The 18318-nt window shown below is 36.7% G+C and overlaps 3 protein-coding genes and 2 long non-coding RNA genes across 14 annotated transcripts in view; 2 read left to right on the top strand and 3 right to left on the bottom strand.

The window, feature by feature from the left end:
• The window catches only part of LOC117234522 (peroxisomal leader peptide-processing protease), a 28495-nt gene extending 25090 nt beyond the window's left edge, over positions 1–3405 (top strand). For 2 of the 3 annotated variants that reach the window (XM_033495847.1, XM_033495848.1), the window contains exons 2-7: positions 520–1315; positions 1401–1594; positions 1702–1814; positions 1946–2141; positions 2892–3176; positions 3273–3405. In XM_033495847.1, coding sequence (XP_033351738.1) covers positions 585–1315; positions 1401–1594; positions 1702–1814; positions 1946–2141; positions 2892–3176; positions 3273–3361 — 1608 coding nt within the window. In that variant the 5' untranslated portion in view covers positions 520–584 and the 3' untranslated portion in view covers positions 3362–3405. Of the gene's footprint in view, positions 1–72; positions 372–519; positions 1316–1400; positions 1595–1701; positions 1815–1945; positions 2142–2891; positions 3177–3272 lie in introns of all 3 variants that reach the window. The other variant, XM_033495846.1, reaches the window with a different exon arrangement.
• Positions 1562–2897, bottom strand: LOC117234539. Its single transcript, XR_004493538.1, has 3 exons — positions 2746–2897; positions 2504–2687; positions 1562–1706 (listed from the first exon to the last, which is right to left on the bottom strand). It is a non-coding gene; the product is annotated as an uncharacterized LOC117234539 (long non-coding RNA).
• Positions 3406–3560: 155 nt separating the features above from the next.
• LOC117234528 (activator of basal transcription 1-like) lies at positions 3561–4902 on the bottom strand. The gene is made up of 3 exons (XM_033495858.1): positions 4598–4902; positions 4224–4413; positions 3561–4148 (listed from the first exon to the last, which is right to left on the bottom strand). Exons 1-3 carry the CDS (start codon positions 4788–4790, stop codon positions 3872–3874), a joined length of 660 nt encoding a protein of 219 aa, XP_033351749.1. The 5' UTR covers positions 4791–4902; the 3' UTR covers positions 3561–3871.
• A 565-nt stretch (positions 4903–5467) lies between these two features.
• LOC117234511 lies at positions 5468–17716 on the top strand. 8 transcript variants are annotated; one of them, XM_033495804.1, is made up of 16 exons: positions 5468–5788; positions 6230–6494; positions 6563–6823; positions 6964–7217; positions 7278–7431; positions 7518–7811; positions 7932–8594; positions 8718–8960; positions 9030–9200; positions 9288–9412; positions 9549–9931; positions 9996–10366; positions 10485–10952; positions 11041–11183; positions 11277–14201; positions 14935–15888. In XM_033495804.1, the coding sequence occupies exons 2-16, from the start codon at positions 6368–6370 to the stop codon at positions 15886–15888; spliced, it is 7536 nt and encodes a 2511-aa protein (XP_033351695.1). In that variant the 5' UTR covers positions 5468–5788; positions 6230–6367. The 8 variants fall into 8 exon arrangements, with proteins under 8 accessions (XP_033351695.1, XP_033351693.1, XP_033351692.1 ...); XM_033495802.1 differs by having other exon boundaries at positions 5468–5908; XM_033495801.1 differs by having other exon boundaries at positions 5468–5951.
• LOC117234538 lies at positions 14587–17153 on the bottom strand. The gene is made up of 2 exons (XR_004493537.1): positions 17015–17153; positions 14587–14690 (listed from the first exon to the last, which is right to left on the bottom strand). It is a non-coding gene; the product is annotated as an uncharacterized LOC117234538 (long non-coding RNA).
• Positions 17717–18318: the final 602 nt, after the last annotated feature.

The raw sequence follows: 18318 nt of genomic DNA, 5'->3' as shown, positions 1-18318 counted from the left end.
CTTCCTTCTCTCTTTCCTTCTTCTTTATTTTCTTTCCAGTCATCTGCCATCGTTTCAATTAACTTTTTCAAGATTAAATGTAGACGCGTGACGCAATGTTACGAGCTATATTTCGAAAATTGACGATGGCAAAGGATGATACTGTAGGCGTTGACGAGAGAATAAAAGACAGTTGATCAACGATAATTTTGGGATACACGTGGAACGGCAAAGAAATTGCCTTGAGTACACGTGCCATTGAGTTGCTCGCTGAAATCGAGGATACTGCGAGGGTGCCGCAGGGACGCCACGGTGGTATCGGATCAGAGACTACTATAACCAACAAACACATGCATTGTACAAATAGCTTCGTTTGATGGTGTTTGAAAAGAGTAAATGTTTTTCAACTCACCTGTGACCCTATTCTCAACAATATGCGTTTTACGCTCCTTATTTCCATAAAAGAAGACAGATTTTACCCGCGTAGTAATCTTTGTTCTTATACCTTCCACTAGTCTTTTTTTCTTTTTTTCTTTTCAGGATTCCTTTTCTTCGCTAAAGGACGAACAGTTACAGAAGAAGCGTGGAACAAGGAGATATCGACGATGCACGTGGCAGAAAATGTTTTCGTATCGTACGCTTCCTTGACGGAAGGGGCAATGGTTTCACATGGCTATTCTGGCGTCTTAGTCGCAGAACGTTGGGTACTTGCACACGGTTCCATGCTGGCTCCAGTTTTATCTCGATCCCGGGATTTCCTTCGTTTCTTTACAGTTTTAAATTCCGGAGATTTAGCCACGGCTCGAGCATCGGAACAGTTGTTCGATGATTTAACGTTTCAGATACATCGTAACCATTCGTTAAAGGAATCAGGAAAGTTAGTAGCCGTTTGGAAATGTCCTCTTTTGGAGGAAACACTGGAGAATTCTTTGAAAAATTTTACCTTCGAGAAACAACACGACTTTGATCGTCTTTTATTACCTGTCTTCTTGATGATCAAATGCAAATCGTTCGAATTAAGCGACGAAACAATAGGACGAGAAAAAGACTCGACATTCGTAGAAAGTAAGCAGCTGGGCGGAGAATCAGAAGTAACGGATAAAGCGAAAGTTAAACAAGTTTTACTTCAACTTGCGAAACAAGCTGCTGTCGGCAAAATTACAAAAGGAGCTATCGTTGAATTAGTCTCGACGCCGTTTGGAAATGCATTTTTTATCGACTCGGTGAGTCGCGGAATTATTGGAAACTTACTTGGAACCAACCAGTGTCTCATTGTAATCGACGTGACTAGCTTCCCTGGATGCGAAGGTAGTCCTGTATTTTTAATCAACGATTGGTAATTCATTTATTATATTTTCAGCCGTTTGCCCTTTGAATTTATTCTTTCGTTGCACTTGCTAACATTTCGTATAATCTTCAAGTGGCCGAAGAAATATTTGCGGCATGGTAATTGCGTCATTAAGCCGGTACCGCGGAGAATGGGTAAATTGTACTTTCGCTGTGAACCTGTTATCATTGTTGAAACGAATTCTCCAAAGTCGTGTCTTGAAAGATGATCCTCGATGTTTGTCCTGCAAGATTTTACCTTTCACATGGCGGAGTCTGCCCGAAATTGGTACGCATGCACTTTTCCTTTCTTTCTCATTAGCGATGTTCACTCTTGAACTCTACGGGTCTCTACATGTAACTTTATGGACAATCATTGGTTCGTCCTTTGTTCAGACACCCTTGAAAAAAGTATCGCGATCGTAAAGTGTGGACCGAACTGGGGCACCGCTACTTTAGTAGACGAACAAAGCGGAACATTCATAACGTGCGCACATGTTGTTACAATGGTATACAAGTCTTTCTTTTTTCTTTCCTTATTTCACTTTTTCCTCTCTAAAGTTATTGGAAAAGTCGCCGTGGATTTCTTCGTATCGCGAATCACGAATCTATTTTAATCTTTTTATTTAATCATTTTTAGGCACCAGAAAGAAAAATTAAACTTGCAACCTGCATTATGTCGCGCACAGATGAGTTCGAATGGTTTGCAGAAGCAAATTTGATATATAAAACACCAACAGAACGACCTTATGATATTGCTGTATTGAAGATCGATCTAAAGTTCAAAGAACCTTCGATGAAGGCTATCGAACTTGCTGATACAGATGCACAGAAGGGTAAGGCGCTTAAAAATTGCATACTTTCTTTCTAACTTCCAGCTAGCTCTACAAGCTCCGCGTTTAAATACCATAATATGAAAATAAAAATACAAAAACGAAAGAAATTCGTTAGACATAATGCTGGTGTGAGCTGAAATGGAAAAAGAAAAGCATATTGGTGTCATCACTAGCGCAGTTCGTATTAACAGTTATACGTTCGGTTATATCAAGAATCGAGACTTTTTTGTAACGCATCCACACCGTTGGAGGTTATTCCGGTTGGTTAACGGTAATGAAAATAAGAATTAAGAATATAGGAAGATCATGGAGTAGAAGGCGACGTTGTGGCGCCGTACGTTGCAAGGGAAAGCAACACTGACCTTCTTTCATTGACGGAAAAATAACTAGGTCTAAATTGAGCCAATTGATCGTTGAGGGGCTGAATCGACGTTTCGTTGATATCGAACAAATGTTGCGAACATCCATCCCTCTTCCAAGCTCTCTCGCTATTCATCCAACTATCCATCTGCCTTTTTTCTTTCTTCCGCTCGTCTTTCAAACTCCCTTCAATTGAGTCTAATGAGCCTCTATTATTAACTACGAATTGGGTACAAATACTAACCAAATTAAAAGGATTTCTTTGGACATTTGTTCCACACATACAAGTGCGCACATACACGACTACACGTGTATATAAAGATGTACATATCTCCCACGTTGAACGTTGATAATCATAAGCTATGACAGAATAATATGCTTTTTTCGTAGGGGAAGAAATACTTTCTATAGGATTTCCAATCTCCTTGAAAGGACGGCCTACCATCAGCAGCGGAATAATATCAAAAACCTGGCGACACATGTTTCAAACCAATTGTTGCGTGCACGGTGGCGTTAGCGGTGGACCCATTGTTCGACGCGCCAATTTTAAAATGTTAGGGATAGTGGTTTGCAATGTTGCTTTATCGAACGATTCTGTTTTATATCCACGATTGTGCATGGCAATACCGACTACTGTTTTTAAGAAACCACTGGATGATTATCTACGAACTGCTGGTACTATACAACATACCGATTCGCTAAAATCTTTTCTTTTTTTTTTACTTTTACATTAATTCTATGAAAAATGAAATGTTATTGCGAAATTTTCAGATCCTAAAGCGTTAGAAGGATTGACCCAATATGATAAGAACGTTGCAAGCACTTGGAATTTTACTCCTTTTCTTCCCTCAAGTATGTAATATATAAACTGTGTTAAACAAAGTAAATATAATATATCGAAGAAAAGAAGGCCTTTATTCGTTCGATGATCAATTTCAACAGATTAAAATCAACTTCATGCAATTTTATAATGTGCTACTTAAGGAAATTTAAACGTTTAGATATAGCGTATATATCGTTATGCGGGATCTATTTCTCTAGATAAAAACACCAAATAAATATAAGTAGAATACTTTATCGGAATAAATTTAATGTATATTTTGTATAATTTCGTGATATACTTTCATGCTAAATGTCAAATGGAACATTAAGCATTTAATTTCTATAAATTCCATTCGTTAATTTACGTAGAACAATTGTAGTACCTTATTTTGTTTATATCAGAAGATACGAAAAATAAAAGAACATGTTACAAGATAATTAGGCATTTGTTCATTGATCAAATGATAATTGCAACGAATTTATTATTTAAATATAGATAAAGGATGCCTATGGGTAAATGCTGTACTTGTTTTCCTGATAAAAAAATTTCATCCGAATAAGGATTTTAAGAAATCTGTTCTATCTGTTACAGGTTCGTTTTCCTTTTTGCTTCTAATTTCAACATCGGTATCCCTCTGTTTTATCTCAGGCGGTATAAAACTACTATCTCCATCTTTTTGTACTTGACGTAGCTTCCTACTTCTATCGATATTGTGCGAATAGAAGTTTGCTTCTCGTTTTGCCTGTGCAATTTCAGTTCGTAATCTTTGTTTATGTACAGCTCGTTCATAAGCTAAACGTTCGCTTAAGTGAATCCACTTGAATCTAATAAACACAATATAAGATTAAATTATTCCTACATAATAAACTACAATCATAGTTTAAAAAGCAATTTGTTACCTTGGTAGATACTTTATATTCCAAATAGCATCGTAAAATTTGCTTCTTTTTCTAGATGAGATCTGTGTATTGTTCAATATAGTCGCAACATATTTTGCTACTGCCTTACTTTCAAATTCAACCCAACCTTCTGTAAACAACCTTGTACCAACTTTCTTTCGTTTCTTTGTTTTATCATCCCGTCTCAGTTCTGTATGGAAAAAACATAATGCATATTCGTCTATAAAAAAGTCTTATAATATATATTATCAGAAGATCAAACAAATATTGTTTTAAAACCGCAAATATCTTTGACTACTATTAAATAGAGGTTATGCTATATATAAGTGGGACATTTATCAGACTACCTTGTTGTTTTATCCGTAATGACTAACCATTTTCTGCTAACTGTAAATAGATTCTTCCAACTTTTCCGTATATAGAAAATAATTCACGAATTTTCGTGATATTCATGTATTTAGGTATATTAGATAAATATACAATTCCACGTTTTTTTCTTTTCACTTTCGATGTATTATCGAGTTTTACATCCTCTATATTTTCAACGTTTTCCACTTCCATATCCATATTTTGTAAGCACGAGTAAGTAAGAGTAAGAACTAATGCTATCTTGTGCGAGTAACAAACTTTAGATGACACATGCGACACTGCAACACACAAACGTGGTTCTTCGGTACTCCCTGCTTCTTGCTTTGCTATACTTTCATCTATTCAATTTTTAGATAGCCGTTCTCTACTTCTAATTTATCGTTATTCCAAGTTTGGCATCAAGCTTAATACGATCTATCAAATATGCTAGAGACGAAAGAGATGAAAACTAATTTTTTATTATTTAACTCATATGTACGATATATGATAATAAATAAGACATATCTCTGTTGTTCTTTTTTAGAGTATGTCTTCGACTATATAAAAATTTCCGTTTTCGCCTAAGATTTAACAAGAAAAATGAGAAAAAATAGGTCAGGATATGTATGTACAATGTAATTTATAACTATGATTGAAAATTCTCTATATTATGATCAAACATCGTTTCTTACAATTAGGTAGAGAATTTGGAATACGAGAATAGTATCGGTGAAAAGTGTAAAAGCTAATGATAGCATAAACTGGAAACTGATGTACTGCAAATGAGAAAAATGAGAAACAGTTATGGAACTAAGAAAAATGAAATTTTTATATCGTCAGTCACGATTAAATGTGGTGTATTTAGCGCGGCACATATAGCGCTAGTGGTTTGCTCTTCTTGTTGTTGCGCAACGAGGAGCGCGCAGCGTCTCAGTATGTGCAGGAAGGTACAAGTGCGTTCGTAACATCATGTATCGTTGAAAAAGTCATTATTTTTCTGCTAGTTACGTTATTTTGACCAAAGTTTCGCTGATGAAGTTCCATACAAGTAATTCTCCTATGGAATAACTTAATAACAACGAAACAACGACGGATGTCTGAAAATTTTCGGGGAACGTTACTTGGCTGAATCAAACAAAATGGCGACTATCCTTTTCTTGGCGGTACTGTTTACTTGACCGTGAACGTTATGTTCTTTACAAAGTGTGACATTAAAGGTGTTGTGTATTTAACTACTCTGCTATTAATTAATATCACTTTAATTTGATATTTAAAAAAAATCTTGTGCTGTTTATTATTTTCAACACCATTTTCGCAATCGTGCATTAATAGAGTAGGTAACAACGCGACAAACACGAATAAAACGATAATACTACATATGTATGTGGTTATGAGTGTGTGTGTGTGTATATACCATAGTTTTTTTATTACTTGCTATTTTATTTTTTCTCCATTTCTTCTGATTTTTGATATTGATGTATCTTAAAAAATTTATTCTGTGAGATTCGCAACCTATTTCGATGTTTTACCCGGCAGCTTCAATTACATAGCAACGATATTTCATTTTCATTCAACTAAGAACGTGGCGAATTAATTGGCATTCTTGTTTATCTCTTCTACTATCGATGCTTGTTCGAATGTTTGCTCTTCTATTTTAGAAGTGTATATAATCTTTCATTCTTTCGGATACAACGACTTATTGCTGAAACGGATGCAACATCTTGCAATTGTCCTTTTTGACAAGACGGTTTGATTAAAACAGTAAATACCGCGACAGTAATTTAGCTTAGAAAAAAATGTCTAGCTCGTACATTATCGAGCCACAAGAGAGCGGATCAGGAAAGAAGGATGATACATTAATTATCATTGTCAATGATGATGGTACTATATCTGTCGACCAAGAAACTTTGCAGACTTTAATTAGTAAGTTACATTATTTGGATAACTTGGATTGTCAACTGTAAATATTGAATATTCGTATTGATTTTCAGTGAATCAATCTAATGCAAATGTCAGCGTTGTTAGAGTAGGACAAGCAGAGACAGACACAGAAAATGGAGATATTACATTAACTGTAGATCCTCCAATGTTTACATCTGCTGCAATTAATTCTGGTGGTACGTCTACTGATGCAACCAGTTTAGTCGATCCTTTTATGGAAATGGATCCAGAACAGTTGGAACGATTAGAGACAGCTTTACAAAGTGAAGAGGCAAAACAAATTCTTGGAGAAAATGTCACAGCTATGCTTGGTATTTTTATTATTATTGTTATTATTATTATTATTATTATTATTATTGTTATTTCTATTCTGTAATATACTGTATTGTTAAAATTATATTATTCATGCCACCTTTCCATTCATATATATAGCAATCGCTACATTTTATAGATATGTTAACAGTAGAGGAACAACAAAACTCTATAAGATATAGCGTTAAGTTGGATCACTGCTACACAAGTAGATTATCACCTTCTGATCCAAAACCGAGGGATCCATTGCCTGTTATCGATTCACCTACTTCCGACGATGGATTACAATACTCGCATCAACATTCACCTGCTCCTGGAACATCCAAAACATCGTCCCCTGTCGGCGAAGCTGAGAATACTGTCGTGATCAAGCCAAAGGCTACAACCAAAACTGTGAGTATTTAGGTAGTTTGAGAGAACCGAATTAGTCGATTGTTACGATATTTATCTTAGGGCAAACCAGTTGGCCGGCCGCGAAAAAATATCCTCCCGACTTCTGTTCCTACCTGTAATAGCAACACGAGATCGTCGACCAATATAGCAAGTACGCCTAAATCTCTCGGACATCCGGTTCCAAGGAATTTATTGCAGCAGGGTGTTGGAAAACGTAATCATACTGTGCTGTTCCATCAAATTTATCAAAAACACTATTGATATCATAATAGCTCTTATTACTCTTCTTTCTTTGGTTAGATCAAGGAAAATCTAATGACGAGGATGAAGAAGAGTTAATGTCATCCAGTGAATCATCCGAGTCAGAACCACCATCTGACAATGATTCAGATTTTGGTCCACGAGGTCCTAGAAGAGGTGGTATAAGAGCTAGAGGCGGTAGGAAAGGGCTTACTACCAGAGGAGGAAGTATGGTAGCTACTCGTAGAAGAGGGCCCAACAAACAAATGGATATGGAACAAGTTCGCCGATTAGATATGGAAATGGCTGCTGCTGTAAATGCCATGAAGAGTCCAGAGAAAGATGAAAAATCAGGTATGAGAGTAGCAACGCGAGTCATGACTATATGTTCTATGATAGTTATTTGCATAAAATGACAATAAGGCGCGTGAACTAATGGTAGATTAAAGACGGTTTTATCTTTTCTTTCGATAGGAGGATTTGGTTTCGTTAAAGGCAAGAGACAGCTTAAAACCGTTATTGGTCGGAAGAAAGAGGAATCGCAACGCAACGAATCGTCTTCGATAATAAATCAAGATGTGTCGGTTAATTTTGAAAAACCGCTGCAGACGACGAACCAAGTTAAAGCGAATTTGATCAATGCTAATATGGTTAAAGGCGACATGATTCTCACAAAACCAGGACAGGGAAGAGCTAATCAAAAAGTTACTTTTGTACAAAAGCAAGTGCTTATGAAGTCGAATGACCTTAAAAACATCGACGTAAAGAAGCAGGTGATTCTTCCTAAAGGGAAATTTTTTAATCAAACCGGAACCAAGTTCTTCGCGACCAAAGATGGCAAACTGGTCCAAATACCGGTAACTACTAAAACTATAACGTCAAACTTATCGATAACGCAAATGAAAGGTGTGATACCACAAGTGTCATCAACACAACAGCCTGCCATGATACAAACTCAGATTTCAAATGTGCAACAGCAGCAATCCCAACAGTTGGCTAAAGTGACGACACCTGCTGTTATTTCAAAAATTAAATCTTGCGATCCAAAGAAAGAGAAACGAAAATCTGACGGTCTGGAAAGTGTTACGAAAATAGAAATCGATACCAATAAAACAACAGAGATCAAAGTTTTTGATGGTTAGTAAGAGTAGCTTATTTACCTGTAATACCTTATTTCCCCTATATATTATTCTCATTGATTATCTTACTCAATACACTAGATATATGAAATATTTCACTTAAATTTTAACCTGCTTTTAGGTATGAAAAAACATGCAAAGAAAGAAAATCGTAAATCACCAGCGTACATGGTTGATACTTTAGGTCCTGCTCTTTTTTCAACCCCAGATATTATTCGTCGTGTTGGTTCGAATGGTGATTCGAAACTACAAGAAAATATAGTAACACCGTCTGTAGCTGTTGTTTCTTCTGGAAATTCTCTTATGCAAGTAACACATTCACCGTCATCATCGTCGACATCACCCATAACATCAAATCGTTCAGGTTTGTACTTGTATATGTAGAAAAAAAATTGTTATACGTTCAAAATTATTCAAAATTTTGTGATTAAAGGTATTATTTCTATGTCTTCCGACCGAACTACACATTCTGAAACTTCTATCTCCACGGAAAAGCGAGAAAGTCACGATTGTTTGGTAGAAAATCAGGAAGCAGAGTCTAAGCCGGGTGTAAAATCTAACGCATCAGAAGAATTACAACCAGCTCTGGATTCGGGTAAGTCGGGTAAGATACTAATCTTAGATAAAAGATGTGTTGAAACAGTTGTCATGTATATGTATTTATCATTCTAATCTCGAATATCTTTTGTAGGCGCTATAGAAGGCGAGGAACATCTACTAGCTACATTAGAAATGGAAGCTAGTAAACATGAAGAGGAATTACTGGCTGAAGCGTTATTATTACAAGAAGAACTTGGAGTCGACTTGGCTGAACATGTATTAAGATTTTTGTTTTTAATAGCATTAGTGTTTTAATTGGAGGATATAGTATCGAAAACTTAATTTTTATTAGGAAATAGAATCGGTTCTCTTTTTTCATTTTTAACTTTTCCCTTATTCTTCAATTGTATAGGCTGCGCTTGTAGAACAAGGAGGAAGTGTTGCGTCGGAGTCGATAACCTCAAATAACATACTTATTCCTTCCTTGATCACATCCGAGCAAGAAAGTGCTAAATCGCTGGATCCATCTGCGACAATAATCGTAACAACAACTATGACAAGCACAGCAACAGTTCCAACGATGGCAACAACTAGCGCGAATACAAATGAACTTAAAGAGGCAGGGAAAAAGTTTGTCAAAGACGATAAGGAACCTATTCAAATTATTCGTGGTGGACGAGTAATTACGTTACCTCCCATCGAAGCACCAGCTACCAGAAGCAAACGGTTACAAATTAAAAGTACTGAACCTATTCAAAAATCATTTGAACCTGCTAAACGGATGGAGAAGCACGGGTACGTAACCAAGCCAAATAAAACTAAATTATATAATTTTCAGATTATATTTGATATTTGCTAGAAGTTACAGTGTACAAACAATGCAACAAAGGGCATCGTCGCAGTCCATCAAACACGAAATTCGTGCGAATATAGGTCAAGGTGAGAAAAATGAATGCGCAATTCGGGTGGAAGAAGAAAATATAGAGGAGGAAGCTGAAGAAGAGGAGGATGAAGAGGAGAAAGATATAAAAGAGAAAGATCGGAAACAGGTCGGTGAAGAAGACGAAGAAGAGGAAGAAGAAGAGGAAGAGGATAATTCAGATTCAGAAGATGATCCTGATAGACTTTGGTGTATATGCAAAAGACCGCATAACAATCGTTTCATGATTTGTTGTGATGTATGCGAAGACTGGTTTCACGGAAAATGCGTACATGTCAGCAAAGCAATGGGTAAGACGAAAAATACTGTAATTATTTTGTATAAATAATGCGATTGTATAAAGCATAAAATATGTATATATTGAGTTCTTAGTTCTATTTTCTACTTTGTTTCTTCTCTTTTATCTAGGTCAACAAATGGAGGAGAAAGGAATAGAATGGGTTTGTCCAAATTGCGCCAAAAAGAAGGACGAAGAGATAAAAGCTAAATCGAGTACCCAGAGTGTTTCTGGGAAGCAACGGATTCAATCTGACACTGTATTTGAGAATACAAAAAACCTTCCCACGGTTAATCAGAGTTCATCTACTGGAGAAACATCGCCTTTGATACAATCTGGTTGTGACTATGGTGGTGTTCAATATTCTAGTAGTATGCAATGTGTCGTTTGTAAAAAAGAAGCAAGAAACTCGAGCATTTACTGTTCCGACGCATGTATACTTGCACATGCCCAAGAAACATTGACCAAAGACAAACCAATACCAGGACCAACAATTAGTCCAAAAGGAACAAGGTCGTCACCGTTCGACCCTGCTTCAAAGTCGAAATCCGATGCTCGAGTTATCGTTTTTGAGAGGAAAAGTGGAAGAATATTAACTGGTAGCTTAAATATATATATTCATGGCGTTTATATTCACGGGAAAGGAAAAGAGATATTTCTATTCATCGTTGTCGTTGTTCCTTCAAGGTTCGGACGCTCCTACAAGATCAAATTTGCGTACATGGTTAAAGGAACATCCTACGTTTGAAGTGGTTGGGACGAATAATCTTGGTGCACTGCAAATAGGGAAAACGATTGCGACTATTCAAACACAAGTACCTGGTAAAACAGTGAGTATAGAGATTTTCTTTTGAATTGTTTGCTTTTCATGGTCTGTATGCTTTTCATTCTCATGCTAAATGTTTAATAAAATGTGATTTAAGACAAAGTCTGCACTACTGTCACCCGCAAAAGGACAGAATCTTCCGAAGATGACGTACGCGAAAGTACCAGGTTCTAAGCAAATGATTTTGACAGCAGGAAATAAAAAATTTACACTTATTTCTGGCGGACAACAGCAGCAACTACAACTACAGCAACAACAACTACAGCAGCAACAACAACAACAACAGCAAACTCAACCGACAAGTACAAAATCAATACAAATGAAACAAACGTTATTGTCAGGGTCAAACAAGAGTCCTTTGTTATTAAAAACGACAAAATTGATTACTCAACCACAAATAAAGCAATTGGGTGTTGCTGTGTCACCGAAACAAACACCAAATGCAAAGAAGCAAGAATCAAAGCAGGCAATCATACAATCGAAACAACAGCAGATTAAACCAAGCCCACCAAGAAAACCTGAGACAGAACCTATAAGATTAAATATACGAAAAACTTTGACAGAATTGTTATCTAGCCGTATAAAAGAAACCGAAGATTTGAAACTTACCGACGAGGAAATAGCGGACCTAGCGTATAATATCGAATTAGAGTTATATAAATATTTCAAAGACACCGGTGCAAAGTACAAAGCCAAATACAGAAGTCTCGTATTCAATATAAAAGATACGAAGAATCTAACATTGTTTAGAAAGATAGCTGATAGATCGTTGACGCCGGATGCGGTGGTGCGGTTAAGTCCTGATGAAATGGCCAGTCAAGAATTGGCTGAATGGAGGGAGAAAGAAACAAAGCATCAGTTAGAAATGATTAAGAAAAACGAATTAGATTTAATGGCTCAGGCTAAATCTATCGTCGTTAAAACGCACAAAGGTGAACAAATAATCGAGAATGATGGTGGTATCGATCATGTGGATCCAAAAACTCCGGTGCAAGATATCGTGACTGCATTGAACAGTGCTGACAGCATAAGTTCGACCGTGGATGATATGGAGAAAGATTTGGAGAAGGCAATCGACGAGGAAAGATTAAGAGGCAAGGAAGATGCGAAAAAACTGAGGAACTTGGATGATAAGAAAAGGAAAGAAAAAGACAAAGATAGAGGTAGGGAGAAGGAAAGAGATAAGGAAAAAGAAAGGGGAAAGGAGAAGGAGAGTAACCGTTCAAAGGGTGCGAGCGATCGGCGTGGTAGAAGTATCAGTAGAAGTAGACATAAGCACGGTAGAGACGATAGGGAACGTAGTAAAACTAGAGAGAAAAGCAGAGAACGGAGGTCTCGAGATAAGGAAGGGAAGCGTGAGCGAGAAAAAGATCGTGATAAGGAAAAAGAACGAGATCGCGAAAGAGATCGAGAGAGATCCAAAACTAGAGATCGGGAGAAATTAAAGCTCCGCGAAAAAAGTAGCAGAGATAAAGCTAAGCAAAAAGCGAAGGACAGGGAGAAAGAGAGGGAACGGGAACGACACAAAAGCAATGAAAATATTTTGAGAAGTCGCAGTAGTGGTTTTGCTTATTCTGAATTGAAAAATGTTGATAAAAGAGAAGACGAGAAGAAAAGAGAGATGGAAAAGAAAGAGGAATTGTCAGGTTTAACGGGAACATCGGCCGGAAAATCTATCGAGGATCGGCTTTGGCGGCATATCGAAGACGAAGCAACTACCAACATCATTGATGGGAATGATTCGGACGTGTCAGACAGAGAACCTTCTTCAACGGTTAATATCAAAACACCAGACATTAACGAAGAAATTGATAGAGAAAGAGAACAGGAATCATCATCGACTGTCGAGGGTGAAACTCCGAAAGCAGGAGGATGGCAAACGGTTTGGAGGGGTTTTGTTAACATGGTGGATGTTGCAAAATTCTTCATCACCGCACAAGAGGTGAGTGGTCATGCGAAAGATTTGATGGACGATCTACCAGATACAGTTGACGTTGTTGGCCGAATAAGTCACGAAACTGTTTGGGATTATATTTCGAAGATGAAGAAGACCGGTTCGAAAGAGATTTTGGTAATTCGACTTACCGCAGCGAATGACGAAGAAAAGATTCCGTACATAACGCTGTATAGTTATTTGAACAGTAGAAGTCGACTTGGAGTCGTTGGGAATGTTTCTAAGAATATAAAGGATTTTTATATAATGCCATTTTCAAATCAGAGCACGATACCTCAGGTTCTCTTACCTTTGAACGGGCCTGGCTTCGAAGAGCACAGACCGCATCTTCTTCTAGGAATCATTGTTCGCAACAAAAGAAAACGACCCGCTGGCATATCGTCTACAGGCATACCGATGAAATTATCGAAGAAGGATGCCGATCGAAGTTACACGCCACCTTTAATAGGTGGCTCGAAAGATAAGTCTAGCAATGGTAGCAACGCGACGATCATCGTATCTACCTCTGTTACCTCTACCGCGACACCAACGATATCATCACCTTCCTTGGCAACCGCAACGAGTACATATCATAAAACATCGGCTACCACGGTCAGCACGACCGAGTCTACGAAAGAAAAACAACATCCCGTTACTCAAACCACTCTTGACAATTTAAATAGAGCACATATAGGAATGTCGAGGAGTACGTTACTCGATACTGCGACCATATGTAAAATAGTCCCTGAATTGTCGTCAAAGATCGATCTTACTTCTTCGCCTGGTAAAGTACCTCTCGAGGACGATGGTGACGAGCCGTATAGTCCTGGCCAGATGGACGAGGAAGATATTGATCTTGACTTACGAACTTGTCCTACATCGACATCAGTAACCACAGTAGCTCCGATATCTGGTTCACTGGGTATTCACGATGTTAGTACACTCGATAATGGTATCATTTCTTCCAGTAAAAATTCGACCGAACTCCAACGAAAAATGGAAGAATTAAATAGACAAATCGAAGAACAGAAGCAACAAATACAGAATATTAGTTCTTCATTTCTCGGTGAATCAACGCCTACTTTGCCGGTGAGAATTTTAACAAGATTTATTTTTTATAAAATCGAATGTTATTGTTTTTCCTTTTATCCTATTGTAAATAAAATTGATTTCAATTCTATCCGGATATCCTCTTCCTATCCTCGAGCTGCTCGGATTTTTACTTCTTGCCGTAAACATATTTCACTGAGGTTTTTTTACTTCTGTCTGGGAGGGAGGGGCAGGAGATATACTTTTTTCTTTTCTTTTTACTTTTTTTTTCACCTAAACTTATCTATTTGTACAATTGTATAAATTTCATTTACGATTTAAAACGATCACGTATTTCGAATCCCTACGTGTCATTACGATTACAAATACAAATGGCGTACGTTCTCTATAATTTTCATGTTCGTCGTTATCTTCTGGCAAAAGAAAAAGGAAAAATATATTAATACGCGACATATATTAAACAAGTAGTAGAAGTCTGCCAGTAGCTCTAGGTCCTTTCATTTCCGGTCTTCATTTCAATTCTTCCTTCTGTCAACTGATATCAATTAGTATGGTTAAATCTAAAACAATGTCGGCGGAGATTGGTGGTTTGAAGTTAAGATTGTACTTTGTTTATTGCAAAGAAATTAATCGTGTTATACGCATTTAATTTTCCGAATACAGTGATTTCTTAATACGTCCGTAGAGGATATCGAAATTGAAAGAAAGATAAGAATGGAGTTACAGACTGTGTAACATTTCTAACGTTGTTGTGGTTTTGTTGGTTTTTCAGGGCTTAGGGCTGGACCCACCGCCCAGCGATGAATGCGAAGAAGCTTACAGTCCTTCGGACACGAGATCGTTTACACCACCACCACCCACGGGTATTTCAAAGTTCACTCAACCGATTCTCGAAAAAGTCTCAAACATAACGATACCTCCAAATTTACAAGAGATTTTAGCAAACGTCAAACGACAAGAGAGCTCTAAAGTAGACCCGTATTTACCTTCTAAACCTAGTGCCACGTTCTTAACTACTGCAAATTCTTCTATTTACCAAAATTCGGAAAAATATTCCTCATCGCCTGGTGTAAAACTTACAATTAGCGGATTAAATAAATCCAATTCGGAGAAATCTATAGTGGAATCGTCATCTAATCATCGAGAATCGATTTCAAAAGAGAAAGAAAGTAAGGGTACTTTGAGCTCATTAAGCGATTTGGATTTAATTAGAAAAGCAGAAGAGGAATTAGCGGCCGTCGCAGCTGCATCTGCCGCAATAGTGCCAGGAAACAGGGTCACCGAAAATTCTGTTCCATCGAGTTTATCTGGAACAACAACAGCTCTTCCATCGATCATGGGAACCACTACGTCTCCATCGTTAATCTCTCAACCATCTGCAAATCTGTCAAGTTTAACTTCAACGGGTTCTCCTACTCATGAAGGGATTCCTTACAAAAATCCCTTCCCAGAACCTTTCAAACGAAACATAGCCCCTGAACAGCCGAAACCCCCAGGTCTCGAAGACGAGGATTTTCCTCCGTTTCCATCTACGCCACCAAACTTGGAAAACAATGTATCTAAAACGACACCTTCTCATTCAAAGTTCGTTCCAAAGAGTGGTATTGTGTTAAGCGTTAAACGGAAAGTTAACGACGACGTTCCTCCTACTTCTCCTTCCTCCTCGACCAAAATAATAAGAATGAAATCTCGTTGGGGCCAGGGCCCATCGGAATCGATCGATTAGCTACTATATTATACAAGGAGGACAAGCTTTTCCCAATGAAAGGTTAATATTATCAAGCATTTCCATTTAGGAAGTGGAACGTCTGTTATGTATTCCAAACTTTTGCGTTGAGCAATGTAATGTATATTCGGTTAACCCTGGCTAAATTTGAGTAAATTTGGTACAAAGACATGTCATTGGATTGTTCTTCGACTAGAATTCGTTGGCTGGTGACTATTAATACGAAAAAAGAACAGAGAAATTCTTTATTGTGTATCATTAGTTGTTAGTCATATTTTCCTACCAAATCGATGATCTTGGTATAAACGTAAAAGCGTTTATTATTATCTGATACGTAAAAATCGATCTGTTTCACATGGATATTTGATCCTGCGAACCATCTGCGTTTGCATGTGTGCGTGTGCGTGTGCGTGTGTGTGTGCGCGTGTGCGTGCGCGCGCGCGTGTGTGTGCGTGTGTGCCTGTTTATGCTACATGCGTGTGCGTATGAGTGCGATGTGTGCAGTATTAAAATCAACAAAAAAAGGCAGAAAGCAAGGACTTTAAAAAAATCAAATATTGTCGAAAATGCTTTGGCACGAAAGGTTATTTTGTAAATACCAAGGCGATAAAAGTGAACGCTCTTTTTCGTTCATTAAGTCCTTCGCTATGTGTATATAGTCTCACTAAAAATACTGTAATATATTGTTTAAATTTACTCGAAAGATCATGTAATACGGTGCATACGTGTTACATGATCTGTCAGTGTATATATATATATATACATACACATATACACTATGTGTCTATATATAAATATATATACACGTAAATATACACACACTATATATATGTATATATAAGTTAATTATAAGGATCTACGACCGACCAATGACTTTATTTTTCCGATCAGCACGTTTGTACATTTGTTTGTACGGTTCATTTATACGCCGTGCATCTTTTTAACAATTCATAAATATAATATGATACTTTTAAGTTTGTAATGCTTCATTCGGGAAATTGAACGTTTATGCAAAGGTGTAATCGTAGATTCTTTGACATGCATACGATTCAAATGCTTCAAATTCACTACGGCTACATTGTCTTTATTTTTCCATTTTCAATTTGAGATCTATGAAGAAACTAACCAAAAATCGGCGATCTCTCGTTTTTCCTATTTTTGATGTTCGTTATAAGTTTGTAGGTACACATTGATAGTGTCGCGGCGTCGCATGGTTAACGCATATTGATGCACTAGTACTACTGTGCTATTATTCTTACATTATCCTCCCTTCCATTGAATTTCACTTTATTCTCTTCGTTCCATTTTCTTCCTCTCATCGATGCGATTCATTCAACTACAATCTATCTTTGATTCGCTTGCAAGTAATACGAAATATTGCTTGAAGATCGAAGACCTATTAGATATTACAATGACAATTATATGTAAATACGGTTTCGATTTAATAACATATTGCTGAAAGTATGCAATTGAAATGGAAACTTATATTGATTGACACACACTTGTATGAACAATGTATGTATGTGTATCAAAAGGAGACAAGCATTTTGATCAAAAGGGAGATCGTGCAATTTTCATTATTCTTACACAAAATCTTAATCATTGCACGAATATATCGCTCTTTTCATAAACGAAATCCTGTGTACGTTTAGCTATATTCGTTTTATACAGATCAATTATCGTTAAATTTAAGTTTTGTACACATTTTTGAATAGTGTGACACAATAACAATTCATTGTATAACGACATCATTATCGCTTTCGTTAATGTTGTTTTTACTATCTTTTATTACGATTAATATGATTGCTATTGCATATTGTCATCTTTATTGCTTCGTTATCGTCATTGGTACTGATAGTGTAATTAAAATCATCACTTATTTGTTAGTTAATCATTAGAATTATCGTTACCGTAATTCTACGTTATAAAGGTAAAGTCGATGATTAACGTAATTAATTTTGATCGTAATTATACATGCAATTATATGCAGATTATTCATTGTTGAGTTTTCTTAAAACGATTTCGAAGAAAATCAAACGTTTTGAACCGTCGGCACTATAAAAAGTACTATGAAATTCGATTATTCGTTATACGTTATTTTAAACCAAGATTCTTAGAGCCAATCAGATTTAGCGTCTATAAAAGCTCCAATCGCGCATATTTGTATACGGTATTTTAAAGTAGGATTAAAATTCTTCACTTTTTTAATTACAAATTCTCCAAATTCTACGTGAATATAAATATAATCACAGTAAATTTTGTGGCTTTTTTTTTATGTGACATTTTCAGTAGAAAAATTCATAATTTATAATATTCGGCCATTGCACGACGTTGAAACGGAGACATCTGAAGAAATTAACTCTCATTATTAGTAAAATATTACTGATTCAAATTCGAGCATTTTGATATATTTTAATTGGTTATCCCATA

This window comes from Bombus vosnesenskii, unplaced genomic scaffold (genome assembly GCF_011952255.1).
Source record: "Bombus vosnesenskii isolate JDL3184/JDL3185 unplaced genomic scaffold, Bvos_JDL3184-5_v1.1 scf7180000013305, whole genome shotgun sequence".
Lineage (NCBI taxonomy): Eukaryota > Metazoa > Arthropoda > Insecta > Hymenoptera > Apidae > Bombus > Bombus vosnesenskii.
The sequence above is the reverse complement of the archived record's forward strand: the minus strand, read 5'-3'. Positions and strand labels throughout refer to the sequence as shown.

Bases quoted from the DNA above. Each gene is read 5' to 3' on its own strand.
- LOC117234528 (XM_033495858.1), bottom strand. From the start codon at position 4,790: ATGGATATGGAAGTGGAAAACGTTGAAAATATAGAGGATGTAAAACTC. The intron at 4,414-4,597 runs GTTAGTCATTAC...TTTTCCATACAG, and splicing joins TTTACAGTTAGCAGAAAATG to AACTGAGACGGGATGATAAA. The intron at 4,149-4,223 runs GTAACAAATTGC...TGTGTTTATTAG, and splicing joins AATATAAAGTATCTACCAAG to ATTCAAGTGGATTCACTTAA.
- LOC117234511 (XM_033495803.1), top strand. From the start codon at position 6,368: ATGTCTAGCTCGTACATTATCGAGCCACAAGAGAGCGGATCAGGAAAG. The intron at 6,495-6,562 runs GTAAGTTACATT...ATTGATTTTCAG, and splicing joins AACTTTGCAGACTTTAATTA to TGAATCAATCTAATGCAAAT. The intron at 7,432-7,517 runs GTAATCATACTG...TTCTTTGGTTAG, and splicing joins GCAGCAGGGTGTTGGAAAAC to ATCAAGGAAAATCTAATGAC.